Source organism: Sebastes fasciatus, chromosome 13, assembly GCF_043250625.1.
Source record: "Sebastes fasciatus isolate fSebFas1 chromosome 13, fSebFas1.pri, whole genome shotgun sequence".
NCBI lineage: Eukaryota > Metazoa > Chordata > Actinopteri > Perciformes > Sebastidae > Sebastes > Sebastes fasciatus.
Genome location: NC_133807.1, coordinates 28,189,714 through 28,208,634, shown reverse-complemented (window position 1 = coordinate 28,208,634; position 18,921 = coordinate 28,189,714). Strand labels below are relative to the sequence as shown.

Below are 18,921 nucleotides of genomic sequence, written 5' to 3'. Positions count from 1 at the left end.
CTCTCTTTCTGTCTCAAAGGTCAGCCAACAAATGCCAGTGTTTCAGTCCACAAAAGCTTTCTTTTTTCAAAATGTTTTCTGCTCTATATTTCATTAATTGATACCTTGCTGCATCTACCTCTCAGATCAAACTCAATTACCTCCTGTGGGAGGCAGCAGCTTCACAACGACACAGCTTTTCAGGAGAAATTATGCTAAGAAATAATGAATGCTTATGAGGGAACACAATTGTAGAGTGGGACCCCGCAGTTTTGCGAGCGCCATTGTGCATGGTTTTATTGCTATAATTATTTTCAATTTATGTTGAATGCACCAACCTATCGCTTTTCCCTGGCCATTTACTGGTCACTTTGTGTTTTACTGAGAAAATGGTTGGCGTTTCTATGGAAACAGTAACTGCGTCCAATTGAGGATGTCACAGCCTCTGCCCCGTCTGAGGTCACACAGCTACAAGATAATTTGATCATATAACACCAGCAAGAAGTACACGCCTCGATGAACACGGAGGAAAAATGGCAGAAATGTGTTTTCTTTATTCACCATCACACATGTTTATATTTATAGAAGAGTGACAGATACAGATTGAACACAATTGGCTTGTTTATTGGGATTTATTGGGATTTATTGGGAGGTATAGGCTATAAAATATAAAACAAATAGTGTTTGTTTTAAGCCTACAAAAACATGTTCTTCTGTTCTTTTTAAAGGCATTATTGAGTGGTAGAGGTAAAAAAAAACAAAAGCTCCTGTAGGTGATGAGGAGATTGGGTGAGATGCAGATCAATAGTGAGCCTGAAAGGAACAAATGATTACTACTGGTAGTGTACTCTGCTCCATTATGAACCTCTTCAAAAGACCAGAAATGAAGAAGACACTATTCAGCCAAGAGAAAAGAGTATAGTCTATTTATTCACAATGGGGATCCAACACAATGACCTTAATCATCCTGTCATTCCTGTAATTTCCTCGGAGGCAGCTGCGTCAGAGGCCGAACCAATCGGTTGCATCTCTGCTCTCTGGCACACAGATATTGATAAGACATTTTAAGTGTGTGTGTGTGTGTGTGTGTGTGTGTGTGTGTGTGTGTGTGTGTGATGTGCAAAAGGGCAAGGCAACCGAGGTCATGATTTGTTATTGTGCTCCATTACAAGGAACACAACAATAATCCTCAGTTTTCATTCTTTTTCATTTATAACCTTTGACTCACACACATACTTACCCTTATAAAAAAGTATACTTCAAGTTTATTTAATGAAGTAAGTAAACTTCAAGTATATATTTTTATATACAGTATTTCATTTCTGCTTTATGTAGTAATTATACTAATATCAATGCACTAGTAGTATACTTGTAAGTGAACTACTTTAATACTTCTTGGGACTAAATTGGCCCACTTTTTAATTTATAAAAGTATACTTTTAAGTATACTCTAAGTATAAGAATAGTAAACTTTGTGTGGGTTTTATTTTGTACTGCAACTATACTAAAGTATACCCCAAGTATACTTGTATATATTTGTAGCCCACTTTTTAGCAGAGATGAGGACTCGAGTCTTAAGACGTCACTTAAGACACACACAAAGTGACTTGATACTTGACTTGGAATATTAATTAATATAATAATAATAATAATAATAATAATAATAATAATAATAATTAACAGCTGTTTACTAAGATAAGATAAGATAAGATATTCCTTTATTAGTCCCTCAGTGGGGAGATGTGCAGTGTACAGCAGCAAAGGGGATAGTGCAAAAAACAAGATGCATCAGCTAACACAGTAAAAAAGAGCTAAACAAAGTGTAACAAAATATGAACCATTTAAATAAAAGGAAGTATAAAAATAGGAGCAGTATATACAGTATTGACAATAAACAGACTATTAACAAAATTGCACAAGTGGAAAATGATATTGCACAGTGAGAATTAATGAATTAATGAAATTCCACCTGAAAATATCAGGTTATTGTCAGTTTATAGTAATAATAAATGTGACACAATGACTTGGTGTTCAAAGCACTTTCTCTGCTTATTGTACTGTCATAAATACAAAAATCATCTCTGTCTCTGACTGTGCGCCTGTCCCTTTAAACAGGATACCTTTAAACTGCATTTCCTGTTCACAACTACATTACCCACAATCCCCAGTAAGTAGGTTAATCTAAGGACATGCTTCATAATCAGGTCAACCAATCATATCCACTCACTGGCGAGCGCGTAGTTCGAAATGTCGCTACGTTGTCCAATCATATACTGACATTTTACAGTTTATAAAAATCCAGCCAATCGGCGCCACCGCTCTGGACACTAGCCAATCAGAGAGCTACTATGCGGTAGGTGGGCGTCACCGCTTTGGACCAATCAGATTGAATGTAGCGTTTAAACGGTGATTGTGGGCGGGGCTTAGAGCATCTTTGAGGGCGGATCCAACACAGCGAGGACGCGTGGTTGAATATTTGAATTCATTTAACAAGTTGTTAAGATATTAGTCATCTAATACAGCACAACAGAGGCAGGGAGCACTACTGTAACACTGTATATATCTCCTGTTCTGGTGCAATAGAGTGTTAAGTTTGTATATGTGTAATATTAGCTTGTATTAGCTGCTAACTTTAGCTACACTTTGAGGAGAGATCTCTGCAACTTGCAATGAAAGCAGGCGGTAAGTACATTTAATCAACTTTTAACTAACTCTTACTAACATACAATATGTGCATGACTTACTGTAAAAGATAGAGTTTGTGATTTGTGGGTAAATTAATGTGATTTGACAGAGTTAGCTTTGGTTACTAGCTTCCTAGCCACTTCTACTGTTGCCATGGATTCCTCCTGTAAGATACTGTAGTTTCAAAAAGAGCTAATGTACGTAATGTTTAGATAAATATTATGTATATCCTGGTATTGTTTGAGGTTTGTGGTGATTAAAAAACAGTATGTTACTTCATAGTCGCATCTTAACGTGAGTGGCATTTGAAAGCACAGGAGGGAAAATTGGGCGCTCACTTTGGTTTGACTTTTCTCCAGTCAGATGCTCAGTTCAGCTCAGATAATAATAATAATAATACATTTAATAAACGTATATAGCGCCTTTCAGAAACACAAGGACACTTTACAAAAGGGGACACACAAAATCATACTAATAAATAACACAGAGGAGAAACTATAGCTAACTAATTAAAAGAGTGATGTGTAGGAAGAGTCAGCTGAGATCTAGCTGTTAATACTTCATTATAACACTTGTATGCTTATTTTGACTTTTTTTTTTATTATAATCTTTCCATGGTTTTAAACATTTCTGCATTCAAACAGAGGGTTTGACTAGACCACCCTTGTGTTAGGAGTTTTTAATATGAACCTTCACCTTTGGTGTGTCTGTCTATCAGCTTGCACAGTAAACTCCAGTCAGATGCTCAGTTCAGCTCAGATGATAATAATAAAAATAATAATAATAATAAATTGGACTTTTCAGAAACCCAAGCACGCTTTACAAAGGGGGCACACAAAATCATACTAATAAATAACACAGAGGAGAAACTATAGCTCAGTAATTAAAAGAGTGATGTGTAGGAAGAGTCAGCTGAGATCTAGCTGTTAATAATTCATTATAACACTTGTATGCTTATTTTGATTTCTTTTTGGTAATAATCTTTCCATGGATTTAAACATTTCTGCATTCAAACAGAGGGTTTGAGTACACCACCCTTATGTTAGGCGTTTTGAATATGAACCTTTATTTATTACATATATACCCTACCTATTTTACAAGTGCAATAACCTCTGTTTACATTACATCTATTTTTATATTTTATACTTCTAGTGTAACACTTCTGTTTATATTTATTTATTACATCTACTTTACCTATTTTATTTGCTTTATAACTATGTGTGTTTTACCTGTTATATGTTTTATCTGCCTCGTCTTGTCAAGTATTTGTTTTATAAAGCTTTCTATTCTATTCTATTCACCTTTGGTGTGCCTGTCTGTCTTGTCTATCAGCTTAGCACAGTAACCTGCTACTGGCCTGCTTTAAATTAAGTGCAAATATTTGTTTGACATTAATGTGAGAGTAAGTTTGTGAGCCATTGCACTTAGATGTGAAATGCTTCTGGTTTGGCTGAGGACTTTCTTACTCTGCCCATTCCTCTCAGATGACCATAGTAACGAACTATTACTTTTTTTTTTTTATATTGCCTCATTATATACAGTATATTGACAATCTTAGCTCAAGGTCAACTCACTTACTAGGTTATGCTTTCAACTCTCCTTCATCAGCATATGTAGTTTGCTCATTTTGTCATGAAATGTTGGTGACTCTGAGCACTTTTGACTTCTTGTCCAATTTGGCTTTTAAGTTCTATTATGCACACTATGCTGTGTCTTGCATTGAATATGAAGAACCATGTGTCTAACTTTTAACATTTCCCTTTCTGTCAATAGTCCACTGCCGTTGTTCCAAATGCTACTCGATTCCGGCTCGGAAGCGGGTCCGTAAGCGAATACCAGCCCTGACCTTGCTGTCTCTACCCGAGGAGGTCCTCCTCTGTGTGCTTCAGTGCCTTTCTGCTGAGGATCTGCTGTCTGTCAGAGCTGTGAGTAAACGTACTGTAACACCACGACACAACCTCTTAACGTGTATGTGCCATGTCATCCCAGATTTGTTCTGGCTCGGGCATCTTGCGACCACCTGATTTGGTAGGTCTAGGGATACCATTTTTTTGGTTTCGAAGCTTCGGTGAATAATATTTGAAAGTATTCGAAGCTTTGCGGCGCAGCAGGGTGACATGTTCCTCTATCTATCTGTCTCCATCTCTCCTGTTACAAACTTGTAGAAGAGGCCACAGCAAAATATATTTTAAGCAAAATAACTTAAATATATTGATGTTTAATCCGTGCTTAAAGTGGGCCAGTACTCACCGGTACGCCGTACTGGCACTTCTTCATTTTACTCTTTGGCGTACTGTGACGTCCAAATTCGATTTGATCTATTGTCCACGGGACAACGAGACGCTGTCAGTCTCGAGCCCTGGCGGTAGAAAAAACGAGTACCACCACGTTTTCAGAATTTTGGTGTCGACTTGGTACCGGTTCTCGTAACATCCCTAGTGTGTGTGTCAAACTCCGACCCAGAGAGCAGAGGAGCATGCCCTTAAATGACACCAAAAACATGGTAGAGATTCTCAGTTTTTTTTTTATTACATGACTATTTTAGTACAAACGTTTACCTGCCAGTGTGGCGGATAGCCTTCCGAGATTTCCTCACCAAACGGAAAATCTACCCGCATTTTGCGCTTGGTGGGTGTTAATTTCGGACCCTGCCTCTACACACAACAAACGCTGATATCCGTCTGAGAATAACTGATAATAATTAATGTTGAATATGAATAATACATAATGTTGTGGTATTTTTCCTTATTTCATTGACTATTTGGGGATTTATATATTATTTTATACATAATTATTACATACTTGTATATAAAAGGAAGCATTTGAATATTGATTTGGAGGTCGATTACCATGGTAACGGTCAGCCCTGGATAGGTCAGATGTCTCTTTTATTGATGGCCTACTTATCTTGACCTCTGTTACAGGTTCACTCCCAGCTGCGGGACATTGTTGACAACCACTCCAGTGTATGGGCCAGGGTCAGCTTCAGGGACACGTGGCCATCTCCCAACTCCTTATGGCTATTTGAAAGGTACAGTCACTTCTGTTATATAAAGAAAAAACCCTGAAAAACTGCTGTATTGTTTTCCTTGTGTAGGAGTTTTTACCTGAAACATCTCTCTTCTTTCAGAGCTGCTGAGAAAGGGAATTTTGAAGCTGCCGTGAAGCTAGGGATCGCTTATTTGTACAATGAAGGACGTAAGTTAAACACTACACTCTGGTCAAATAAAGGTCAAATGAAAGTGTGCGACATAAAACCCTCTTGATGATTTCTACGAGTGATTACAGATCCTCACAGTTGCCTCGTTTTCTCTCCACCAGCGTTGTTGAGCGACGAGGGGCGAGCGGACGTGTGCGGTCGCAAGGCCTCCCACTTCTTCAGCCTGGCAGAGAGCCTGCACTCTCCCACGACGGATCCCTTCATCTGGGTGTTCATCCGTCCGCCGTGGTCGCCCACCGGCAGCTGCTGCAAGGCCGTGGTGTTCGACCGCCTCAAGGCTGAGTGCGACAACAATGCGGTAGGTTTCTCTATTGCCATTTTCAAAGTACAGGAAAATGTGCTTCTTTTTAACCAACATCTACGAACAATTAAACTGCATTCATTTTTAGCTTGTGTCAACAAGTGATAATGTACTTAAATCGTTCCTTTTCTGTTGTTATTAATGCAAATTTGAGGTCAACGGTAGTGACAATATGATTAATGTAAACGCATTAGCAAAATCAGGCAGATTCCTAATTTCAAGTGCTGATGAATTTGTTTTTCTCCTCTCTACAGGAGAAGAGAGGACCCTTGTTGCACTGTTTGGCCAGAGTTTTGCAGCTGTTTGAAGTGAGTATGACAGATGACTTCACACTGATTACATAAAAAGTTTCTGGTTTGATTTTCAGCATCGTTTTCTTAGCGTCTAGGAACAGAACAGTTTGTCAGTTTGATTAGTAAGATGATCTGTCATTCACACCTGGAACCGCGTTACCTTTTCCAGGGTGACGAAAGACGCTCGGACGCCATATCTATGTTGGAGGACTCGTCGCAGGCTGGCTGTCTACAGAGCTCCTACATGTTGTGGGAACACAACCGGAAAGCAGCTGTGAGTCTGAGTCTCTCATTTAGTTTTCTATTTTTTTTTGTAATTCTCTTTTTATTGATTTTTGGAGATTCAAAATGAACAGAAACTACACAAACAAAATTGATACCACATGAACACGAAGACCTTTCGAGCATGAAAATGATGATAATAATAATATAAATTGAATTTTCTAATCAGTTATACTTTGATACAGTCACCTTATTCGTTTAGGCTATTGTACAGTTTCTTCATGTCAAAGTCAAACACAAAGGCACATTTCTTTATAGCATATTTCATACAGGCACTCAAATTGATGAATGATAGATTGAAAAATGTAAGACTGTAAACATATTTTGCAAGTATATTATTGAGCAATAAGATAACTTTTTGTTTTATTTCAGATGGCAGATCCAGGCAGGTACCTCCAGTGTATCCGAACCCTCAGGGACTATGCTGGCAAAGGATGCTGGGAGGCACAGGTGTGTGTGTGATTGAAGACAGCATATTGCCATTATATTGATGCAGCAGTTGACTGAATGTGTTCTTGTGTATTTTCATTCCTGTGATGGCCTTTCTTTGTCTTTATTCGCCCTCGGTCGTCCGCTGTAGTGATACAAAAGACACTGAAGTGTTTGTCTTTTGACAGCTTTTCATCTGTCATGTTTTTGTTTCATTTCTCTTTTTCATTTCCCACTCCTCCATTCATCCAGAGTTGGAAGTTATTGAAGCACTTTCAGGCAGTGTCAGGGGGTCTTGACAATTGTTGACTTTTTTATTATTTTCATCGCCTTTTTTAAAGCTTTTTTCCCAGGATGCACTACTGAATCACAAGCTCTGTAATCACAGCAGCAAACTATTACAAAGCTCAGTCTTATTGTTGTCTTTTTTAGTGTGATCCAATTCAACAAGCCATTTTAAGCCATTGTGAAACATTTATTGAACACATTGTCTTTGTTCTTTCCTCAGCTCTCGCTGGCTAAAGTGTGCAGCAATGGGAATCCGCTGGGTCTGGAGTCAAAAGCCTGCTCTGATCTGGTGGCTCAGCTCTTCAGTACCTCTAATCCGGCATCACGACACTGCGTTCAGGGCCTCCTGAGACGAGGCATCAAGGACACCATGAGGTAGAGAGGAACACAAACTCCACCGTGATATTACTGGCACGATTATTACGGATTATTATTGTCTGTCCTGCTCCTGTTACTCACTGCGATGATGACTCACTGTGTTTTCATCATTTTGGCGTCCTTTAATGACATTACTAAAGAGTAGATGAAACGGTACACCAGCACAAGTGTTTTTTTCAGAGAATAAAGTTAAACATCTTCCCCGTAAGGCCGAGAGCCTTCTGGGAGATTTAAGTTGTTATTCGGCCATAATGGCTAAACTTTTTAAGATCAAATAATGTGTGCTAGATTAAGGCAGTGATTCTCGAAGTAGGGTCCGTGAAATTATTTCCTATAAATTATAAAATTGTGCTGTATCATTAAAAAGTGCATATCTACAGATGGGACCATTTGCACCAATAAAACAAGCATATTGTGTCCATTACTCCCACCCACATTAGCTTTGGAACAATAGAAACTCTGATATGATTGCAACACACAGCAAGTTCATTATATTTAAATTGATGCACTAACTGAAAGTCAGCTTTAGACTGGAAAGTTTTAACATCTAGATTTATTTGGACTGTGCCATTTTTCGGGTTTTTTTCCCCGGTTATTTTTCTAACTTTTCTGATAATAAATGCCGTCAAGTTTAAAGTATGCCGTATAAGTGGCATCAACATGATTCAAATTGAAATATGTTTCTGTTTATCACTATTAAACTGGTTTGAAGTATTTAGGTTGAAAAGTTTTAGAATACAAATAGCTCCAATGGCTTCTAAGAGAAGTAAGCATATGCTTAATCGGTGTTACGGTTACAAGAGGGACCTTGGAAAATGTTCCTGACCCCAGAAAGTTTGAGAACCCCTGCTCTAAGGCATGAAGGTTAAAGACTTCAATCTTTTGCCTCTTGTTTTTTTTCTGTATTTTTTTTTTTTATTCTTTATTAAATTCTCTTCTTTTTTTTTTAAATGCACACAACCTTTAATTTCTACTTGTCTCCCTCTCTGTCAGGTACATCCTGGTGGACTGGCTGGTGGAGGTGACCACCATGAAGGATTTCTCCAGCCTTACGCTGCATGTGACCGTGGGTTGTGTGGACCGCTACCTGGCCCTGCGCTCTGTCCCCAAGGCTCGCCTCCAGTTATTGGGAATCGCCTGCATGGTGGTTTGCACACGGTGAGAACACACACACGCCTCTTCTCTGAAACATTCATATGTTTTACTTTCAATGTACTACTATTAAATTAATCGTCAACTATTTATAATTGATTGAATTAATCGGTATGAGATATTTCTTAAGAAAAAAAGTCAAAATTCTCTGATTCCAGCTTCTTAAATGTGAATATTTTCTGGTTTCTTTACTCCTCTATGACAGTAAGCTGAATATCTTTGAGTTGCGGACATAGCGAGACATTTGAGGACGTCATCTTGGGCTTTGGGAAACACTGATCGACAATTTCTGACATTTTATAGACCAAACAACTAATCGATTCATCACAATCGACAGTGAAAATAATCGTTAGTTGAAGCCCTGTTTGCATTCTGTTTACGGGATTATTTAGGGGTACCAGCTTTGAGGTTGGAGACGTTTTAAGCTCTTTTTGGGAGGTTTAAAATATTTTATGGCTGGTTTTGAAAGTAAAATGAATGCTCCAGATTTTATTTAGAATAAATAAAAATTAGTTATAGATTAAAATGATTTTTTTTTTTTAACTTCTTGGACAATGTTTGGTTCTTTTTATTTTCAGCTATATCAGTAAAGAAATCCTGACCATACGTGAAGCTGTCTGGCTCACAGACAACACCTACAAATATGAGGACCTGGTTCGAATGATGGGGGAGGTTGTCTCCGTGCTGGAGGGAAAGATCAAGGTGAGTACTACAGATACCCTTATGTAATAATGTATATACATATTTAAGCAACAATAAAAAGATTTTTAGTGGGAATTTGAAGTACTGTATTTGAGTGTATTTCATGCACTTCTCCTCAGAGCCCCACACTGCTGGACTACGGGGAGGTGCTGCTGTATCTGCTCCCTCTGGAGAGGCGGACCACTCACCTATTCAGCTACATCTGCGAGCTGTCGCTGCTCTACTCTGCTCTCGCCACACCGCCGCCTTCCAAACTGGCCTGCGCTGCACTACTGCTTACGCGAGCACTACATCACTATGGTAATAACACTCACTGACACACACACATACAACTCGCCTGTTTGACAAGCATTGTTCTCTCCTTTTTAACATCCTTTCAAACTAATAGAATTTACAGCTTTAGTTGAGTGCAGAGTTTATGTTTCCCTTGACTTATGTCTACCGTCTCCCTCTCTGCAGCTCCCGTCTGGCCCAGCCAGTTAGTTGACTACACAGGCTTCTCCAAGCAAGACCTCGCCTCCCTTGCTGTGCTGCTCTATGTCAAGTGGTAAGCTTCTCGCAGTGTGTGTGTTTTGACTCGATTGGTAGCCAAGAAGTTCATTTCTCTCATCGTCCTCCTCCTGCTCCATCACCCAATCTGTCAGGTCAAATTAAGCACACTCAAGTCTTTTCTTTTTCCTTAGTTCAGTTCAAGTGGAGCGTTCAGCCACGATGAGATCAGCTCTAAAAAAAAGAATTTGCCTTGGTGTTATCATGACTTTGGAAGAGGTAGAGCCGGCATAGAAATAGGTTCTATTCTCAAAAGGCACTTAAAAATACACTTGATCTGTTGTGACCTCAGCAGTGAAGTCTCATATCTATAAAGAAAAGATTTTATTCCTTGAATAGGTGCAGTTTGTTTGGCACTTGCCCTCCTGTAGCTACCTATTTGATTAGCCAGGTTAGCAGATGGAATGGGTTCTGATTGGCACATTGTGTTACTCAGTTGGTTACTTGTATGCGGCACAGCTCCCGGCGCTGAACCGTAGCATTATCTAGCTTGCATATTTGTTCAACGTCTAAAGGCTGACAAGTGTTCAGCACAAATTAATAATGTGCATTTTAAGCAAAATGGCGTTGCTCCACTGGGAGTTCTGTACTGTGTATTTCTGTTGTAAATTATAGGTTGCATTGTTTGGACATAACTGAACTGATGTGGCTGTTATTATAAAATACCCAGGAAATGCTATATTCATCATCCTTATAGTCCACACAGAAGCCAGTTGTCAAGGAGAGTTGTTATGCCCTCCTTGTGATGTGCATTGCTACCTATGTAGTTTATTTTCTTCACAGCAGGGAAAGATGATGCCGATGAGCTAGAAGTATTAATAAAACAACTGAACAAGTGTTCTGATAAATAAAACATGTGATGTGAGCATGGTTCAACACAGTGATATCCAATCCCATCCCTTTTCACTTGAGCCTTTAAAACAATTCAAAAGATGTTCTTTTTTTCTTTTTTTCTTCTCAGTTCATTTAATTTGATTATTTTTAAAGACATTTAGGTAAAACTATAAGATAAAAGAAACAAAAAGTAAACATAATTAATGGATCAGAAGAATGTTTTTGCCCCTCTTTCCTAACGTGTTGATCATTTCATGACCCCTCAGATTCAGTCTGTGACCCCTATGTCAGTTTCTGACCCCCAGGTTGGGAACCACTGGTTTAACAAATATGCACATCTCCTACAGCTGTTGTCTGACACCAGTGTTGTTGGGTGCAGGTGGCTACCTCCAGTTCTGAAAAGTGAAGCTGATGCGGAAGTGCCTTACAGTTGCATTCTTTCTAACAGCCAGCAGGGGGCGACTCCTCTGGTTGCAAAAAGAAGTCTGATTGTATAGAAGTCTATGAGAAAATGAGCCTACTTCTCACTTGATTTATTACCTCAGTAAACATTGTAAACATGAGTTTATGGTCTCAATCGCTAGTTTCAAGTCGTCATCAATACAGCATGATGTTCATTTAGTAAATTATGGTCCCATTTAGAGTCAAATAGACCATAAAGCAGGGGATGCTTTAGGGCGTGGCTACCTTGTGATTGACAGGTCGCTACCACGGCGTTGTCCGGTCTGGGAGTCCGCTTTACTGTTGCATTTGCAGTAGTCCTGTCATTAGACTGCTTTCCAGTGTTAAGCTTCACTGACTCACAGATTCACTGTCGAGTAATGACAGCAGCACTATTTGATAACCTAAGGCATCCACTGTGGATAAAACGTAAAAATTACCCACAGATTTTGAAGCATTGATAATTAGTTTAATTTATTCAACTGTTAATTTACTGCACTGCAGCTTTTCAAAGCCTATATTCTGGATGGGGGAAACACAAATATATATTTACTCGAAGCTATAGAAACTGAAACCATTTTCTGATTTGTTACTGTACCTCGGCTCACACAGACAGGAGTACTGCTACACCATGCTTTCCTCCTTGGAAATAGATAATGAGAATTGATTGGTGATGTGTAGCCTCTGTTTTCAACATTGATTAGATGTTAGATTGTTTATAATGTCTGGTGACCAAGAATAATGGATGGCCATTAAGGTATTAAAGCAAACGTGAAGCCCCAGAGAGAGCTGCAGCATCATACGAGACAGTAGGAGGCATTTGGACTGTAGATCAGTGGGTGGATGATGAGGCGGAGGTGTGGGGGGGAGTAACCATCAGTGAATCACCAACTGAGTCACCGAAACGTGCCTCAGGGTGAGTCACTTTGATAGGTGAGCATCTTATCGACAAACTGTAATTCTCAAATGGACAACTAACAAGATTTGTCCCCGAGAGTTGATTATCGAGATGCAGCACGCAAAGTGGATCAAACTCATCTTGTCTGTTTTTGTTTTCTTGTCTTTGTTTCGCTCTCCGTCTCTCCTTAGTTTCAGTCAAGATGTTCCCAAAGATTACAGGCATGTGTCTCTCACTGGCGTTAAGCAACGGTTTGAAGATGACGCCTACCAGCACATCAGCAAAGAAAAGGTACTTTATTTTTTATTGCAAGTACAGGAACACACAACAAACATTTCTGAATTGTAGCACATTACGTCTCTGAAACTGGTCATTGATATTATTTCATGGCCTCCTCAAGGTGATGGATTTTAAAGAGCTGTGTCAGATCTTGGAGATTCCTGAGGTGGAGCCTCAGATGGAGCCTCCCAGTCCCACTGGTCAACCAGGAGACATCCACACCTTTCTCGCCTCTCCATCCAGCACCAACAAGAGGTAAATCACTTACCTACACACAAGTTCCCCCATTACAACACATTACGGCCAAAATGATAATCACAATTATTCATTTATTTTAGGGACAAAATCTTTTTTGTTGCCCTTTCACATTTAAATAGAGTGCTGCTTTCACTTCCATGTTGTGCTACAACGTACAAATCTTTGTATCAAAATACGACTTAAAATAGGGCAATGTAGCAGTCGATCATGTACATTTAATTGTGGGAAACCGTGATCGGGATTAATATTCAATTAATTGTGCGACCCTACTGGGTGATATTAAAGAAAAACAGTAAATGGCTTTAACAAACAATTAATATAGACCAAATATATTGATGCATTTATCATGCGATACTCTGAACACTTGTGCAGCGTAGTGTATAATGCAACACAGCCTGCTGGCCCCTAGAACATTTTATAGGCCCCATTAACTATTTATATTTCTTTATTACGTCGTCCTGGGAGCACTCTCAAGCCTGCTGCACTTGCATGGCCTTTTCTAATGCCTGTTTCTTTTAATCCCACTAATTTGTGATGATATAAAATATGTTCATTTAATTTATTTATTACACGGCTTTGTTGAATACTCAATTCTGATTGGTCAATCACAGCGTCCATAGCAACGGCCTGCTATAAAGAAATAACAGAACGATCCTATGGACTTATTTCTGATGTCGGACTCTGGAGGACCATTTTTATGTCAAATTACTGATTTTTTAAAAAGTAATTAGTTGTGTAATAAGCAGGATAATGTACAGCTAGCGGGTCATTCTTGTGGAAATAAACCCCTTCAGGGTGATGCCTTCGCGTCGGGGTGCCGCATTGCTCTACTGTGGCTGTACATTATCCCTAACTTAGCTCCTCAAATGATCTTAGTTTTGCTCTCTTTTTACAATCAGGGCCTGGACTGTGTGGAGGGAGACAATACTGGCGTTTATTTATGTTGAGGCGAATGTACTGGATTGCATTTGATTGTGCAAATGTTCCTGTTGTCAAACGAAATGTGAATATTACACATTTTTTCGGAAAGAGGTCGATTTTATTCTGAGCTTTCACACCGCAAATAAAGGCATCGACCGATCAAGTTGTGCAGAACGGGGTTAAGTTGTACCTATATTATTTTTTAAACAACAACAGAGAGGCTCTGCATTTTTTGTGTGGTTTATTCGTCATGCCCCTGGTGTGTAAAGACGTTCACTGTCTTGATGACAATGTTGAAAGTCGCATTATATAATGATCAGTAATGTCACACTTGTTTTTTTTGGATATTAATCTTCTTAGTACTATCTTGGAGTATTTTTGTATCAATTGACTGACTGACTAAATGACAGTATTAATATAACCAAAATCCCAGATGAAAACCTCTCACACTGTCTTTATTGTATCCATATACTGTAGCTCCTGTTTCAGAGGAGGTTGAAAGAAATGCATGGAATGCATGTCAAATTGACCAGTGCCCCCACCTCTCCCCTCTCCTCGCTCATTTAGCAGCTCTTCTCATTGCTGAGTCTCCGTTGCTCCGTAACAAACAGACTTGCGCGGCGTCTCTTGCCCAGTAGGTGTTCTGTTTGGGCCATCTGTTTGAGACGCTCCGGTGACTCACTGTAACACACTTTTCTCCCAAGGAGACGCGACGATGCCATGCAGGCCCACAGAGCCGGCTTTGTAGCCACGCCCACTGCCGAGCTGTCCAATCAGGAGGAGACGCTGCTGGGCGACATCCTGGACTGGAGCCTGGACACTTCCTGTTCCGGTTACGAGGGCGACCGGGAGGAGGAGAGCGAGGGAGAGAGAGACGGCGAATGTGAGTGCTGAGAATTTATTCCAGTGTGGTTGCTGGCACAGTCTCAGAGGTGTTTCTCTGTAAAGCATATAAATGAAGTAATCCATAAAGGAGAAAAATGCATGAGTCAGTGTCTCAGTAGGACATTAAGTGACTAGAGATGACGCAGCAGTTGCAACGTCCAGCATAATAAACCAGCACATAAATTCAGGCATATTCTGCAGGCTTGCTGTCATGGACTAATGTGGATGGATGCTAGTTGCTGTGTGGGTGTGTGTGTTAGGGTCTGTATTTCTGTAAACTTTGCCCTAAATGATTCACTCCTATAAGCTGACACTTCTTTTTTTTAATAGCTTCCATGATATCCATCGAACTGCACTCGCTGACTGATACGGACGAAAGACTAGAGCACTGCAGAGCCTTGTCCAGCGATGAAGACAGCTTCTCTGAAGTGGAAAAAGAGGCGAGCAAGGATTGCCAAGACCAGGAACCCTTCTCTACAGACCTTCACAGCTCAGGGTACTCCTCTGTCCAGAGCATCAGCCCCTCGTCCACATGCTCCTCCTCCTCCTCTTCCTCCCTCATGCCTTGCACATTCAAGACCATTACCACTTCCCTGGGCGCGGCCAACGCCCAGCCGGGCTTCCGCCTTTTGGTGCCCATGCAGAGGCCCCGGGGCCCCTCCAGCAAACAGGTGAAGAGGAAGAACTCGGCAGCTCACAGTGGAGGCGAGGTGGAAAAAGTAGAGGAAGAGGAAGGAGACGACGAGTATTCTACCAACGCGGGGTTCCTGAGCCTATAGACGGAGGTTGTTCAGAGACCCCCCGCTCAGATATTATCCTCCAGCACTTTTTTTTTTCATCTTCTCGACGCTGTTCCTCACTCCCGTCTGTCTGCACTGAGCCGTCAATTGCCAGAAGATCAAGAGACTTTCAAGTAAGGGAAAAAAAAACAACAAATGAATTACCTAGAAACTACTGCATTACATTTCATTTACACGTTTACAGGCACGGCACAATAAAATACCTCCCATAAAAGAAGACTCACAGTCAGCTCTGAAACCACTGGAACACGACTTTCCTCAGGACCATTTCTGTTGTTTTACAGCCTTCTACAACAACAGATAGTTGTAAAAGAAATAAAACCTCATAGGCTTGTTTTTTGGGAGGGGGAAAAAAGTGTTCATTGTTAAACTCATATTGTCGGAAAACCTTAAAACATAGCTGTCATGTTATTGTGATTGTTTTGGTTATCATAGTTTCTGATACGCACTGTCTATACAAGACTCAGTCTTGTATTTGGTGACTACTGTCATCTAGTTGATGGAAATGTCTGCATCTGAAGCCTAAAAAATGATTGTATGAATTATTTTTGTTCAGTTTTTGTCCTTACTTCTACGTGTGTTTGCCAAAGGTACTGTGGCAGTGTCATTTGTGTTTTCAGGGGCATCTACTTCAATAGAAACAGAGCTGTGAAATGAGTCTTTTAGTAGTCTGCATCTTCTAGAGTCCTCTAGAGTACATTTACACCAGTTGTGCTGTTTTGATCAATATTACTTAAAAGACCTATAGCACACTAATCCCATCAGGAACAGCAGATGTTTGCTGTTATATCGACACACTATTTGTTCAATAAGGTGTGCACATAATAGAATTAACCAACAATCGTCCGCTCAATGAGAATCGTTCAAACCTCATTAAGATGTTTAGTGCTGCACAGTCGTTAATTATTCTGCAACATGCTGATAAGTATTATACTCAACCCACATTTCCTCCCATCTGAATTAGATCCAGCACTTTTATCATCACAGAAGGAAGCGCGATTCACTGAAATAATTTCCCCGCTTGAACAATCAATACTAAAGTATTTTTGAATGGATCTTGTTTTGCCTTCATGGAGCGAAAGGGAAGTTCAGACACTAACGGAAAATGATTACCTGATGGGGTTTTTGAAAGTACTGTATGCCTCATGTCTAAAAAGTCTGTGACTGACTAAATGCATTTTAAACTGTTACGCCAGACTGGTTATAACCTGTGTTTTTTATAAATGTACATAGTACTATATGTATAAATGCAGAAAAGACAAAGAAAATGCCACAACTACTTGAAATAGTTTTTGCTTCATTCCAAAAAGGCAGTTTTCTTTGTGTTTTTTTTACAGTAGTTTTATCTCATTAAACTTGTGATGTGAATATGTAATTTTGTATTGAGTTAAAATAAAAACAAGCCATCATGCAAGTTTTCTTTCAGTGTTACTTTTCATGCCTTTGCCACCACACAGACGCAGTTTAATAGATTTACTCAAATTATTCTCTGATTCCTTTCAGCAAGACTGAGTCTTTTTAATAAGAATCTACGGGCTTATTGCAGCGTGCTGTATTGTTCTTTTCTCTAACGAGCTGTTTTTCTTGGACTTAATGAGAGTCATAAGCAACATGACAATTAAATATGTTGCCTAGGGGAAAAGAAATAATTAAAAAGTTTTGTTCAAGAGCTCATCAAAGGGTCGTACCCATAGAAGAAATAATACTGAGGTCATGATTAGAAATCCAACAACCAAACTCAACACAACATAATTTAAATACAGCAGGTCCCTAAACTCTTAATAACTTAAATAAATTAACTGTCTTTAGTCGATTAGTTGTTTTTTATGCTTTTTTTCATGCTGAATGACTTATTTCCAAGTAACATATGAGCACATCCCTGGTAAACACAATATTTTAAGTGGTGCTTTTTGTGTGATTCTTTGTGGAGAAACTCAGTTTAAGTAATCGAGTGTTAAATAACCGAGAATTTCTTAAAATAGTAAAATAAAATAAACCCTTCTCCACACTGGCAGAGATAAAACTCTGGTGGAGAAATACTGGAATCAGCCTAAAAAATGCACGCTTTGAACTGCAAAATGTGAACTCCTCCCAGGTTGTTGAAACATTCGAATTTCCAGGAAAAATAAATCAGAGGGCAGGCCGACTGTGTCCTCGGTTGTAGCTATCGGCCTGCTTTTAAAGGAAGGGGCATTGATTTTACACAGACCTTGCACATGACTCTCATTTACTCATTTACTTGTTATGAGGGGTACGTCTCATCCTTTGACAGCCAGTGGAAAGAAAAGTTGTATAATGTTTTCTAACTTCTGAGATAATAAACCAGAAACTTCAAGACTGTGTTACAAACTGGAGGTGTGGAGTTTGAAAATCCTTTACCAAGCAGGGATGATCTAATTAAAATATAAAAAATTTTTTACACTGTTTTTATTTTTTTATTGAATTTCTTTTTAGTTTTGGTGTGTGTCCTTTTATTATTATTATTATTATTATTATTATTATTATTATTATTATTATTATTATTATTATTATTTATTTATTTATTTATTATTATTTTGGGGTTTATTTCTTTCCTTCCTGTCTACCTTGATTATTTGTCACAGTTGTGGCTCACATCTCTAAATATATAGTTATATATAAAATACACTTATTTATATTATCAATCTAAATCTGCAAAGTAACTCTTAAGTAAAATGACAAAATAAATGTAGTACTATAAATTTGAATAATAAATTAATATGTAAAAAATAACATAAATAAGTAAAAAGTGTCAGAATCAAAATATACTTAAAGTACCAAAAGTAAAAAAATTACTCATCATGTAGCATGGCCCGTTTCGTTTCAGAATAATATATATTACTGGATTATAATTATTGACGCATTCATGTGTTCGTCCCTTTAATGTTGCAGCTGGTAAAGTTGGAGCTAATTTTAATTACTTTATATACTGCTTGGAAGTTTGTGAAGTTCCTCCCAGGATCAATAAAGTAATAAATCTTAATCTATAATAATAAAAATGATAAATAAAATGAAATATAAGTAAAATTTGCCTCTGAAATGTAGTTGAATAGAAGTATAAAATTGCAGAAAATGGAAATACTAAAGTAAAGTAATAGTACCTCAAAATAGTACTTGAGTAAATTCACTTATTTACTAATTACATTCCACCTCTGATTACAATGGCTGAAACAATGTAGAAGGGCAATACTACTACTTGTACTATAAATTTTAATAATAAATGAATATGTACAAAATAACATCAGAATCAAAATATAATTAAAATACCAATACAATATTATTATTATTATTAATAATAATAATAATAAATTATAATAATAAATAAACAA

At 38.6% G+C, this 18,921-nt stretch overlaps 1 protein-coding gene across 1 annotated transcript; it reads left to right on the top strand.

Moving 5' to 3' along the window:
- The first annotated feature begins 2,470 nt into the window (after positions 1-2,470).
- Positions 2,471-16,985, top strand: ccnf (cyclin F). The gene is made up of 17 exons (XM_074656632.1): positions 2,471-2,661; positions 4,438-4,589; positions 5,589-5,695; positions 5,795-5,862; positions 5,986-6,182; positions 6,440-6,493; positions 6,648-6,752; positions 7,133-7,210; positions 7,698-7,852; positions 8,849-9,013; positions 9,586-9,709; positions 9,829-10,009; positions 10,169-10,256; positions 12,623-12,722; positions 12,832-12,965; positions 14,594-14,772; positions 15,105-16,985. Exons 1-17 carry the CDS (start codon positions 2,649-2,651, stop codon positions 15,551-15,553), a joined length of 2,349 nt encoding a protein of 782 aa, XP_074512733.1. The 5' UTR covers positions 2,471-2,648; the 3' UTR covers positions 15,554-16,985.
- The last annotated feature ends 1,936 nt before the right edge of the window (positions 16,986-18,921 follow it).

Bases quoted from the DNA above. Each gene is read 5' to 3' on its own strand.
- ccnf (XM_074656632.1), top strand. The intron at 9,014-9,585 runs GTGAGAACACAC...TTTTATTTTCAG, and splicing joins TGCATGGTGGTTTGCACACG to CTATATCAGTAAAGAAATCC. The intron at 10,010-10,168 runs GTAATAACACTC...CCCTCTCTGCAG, and splicing joins GCGAGCACTACATCACTATG to CTCCCGTCTGGCCCAGCCAG.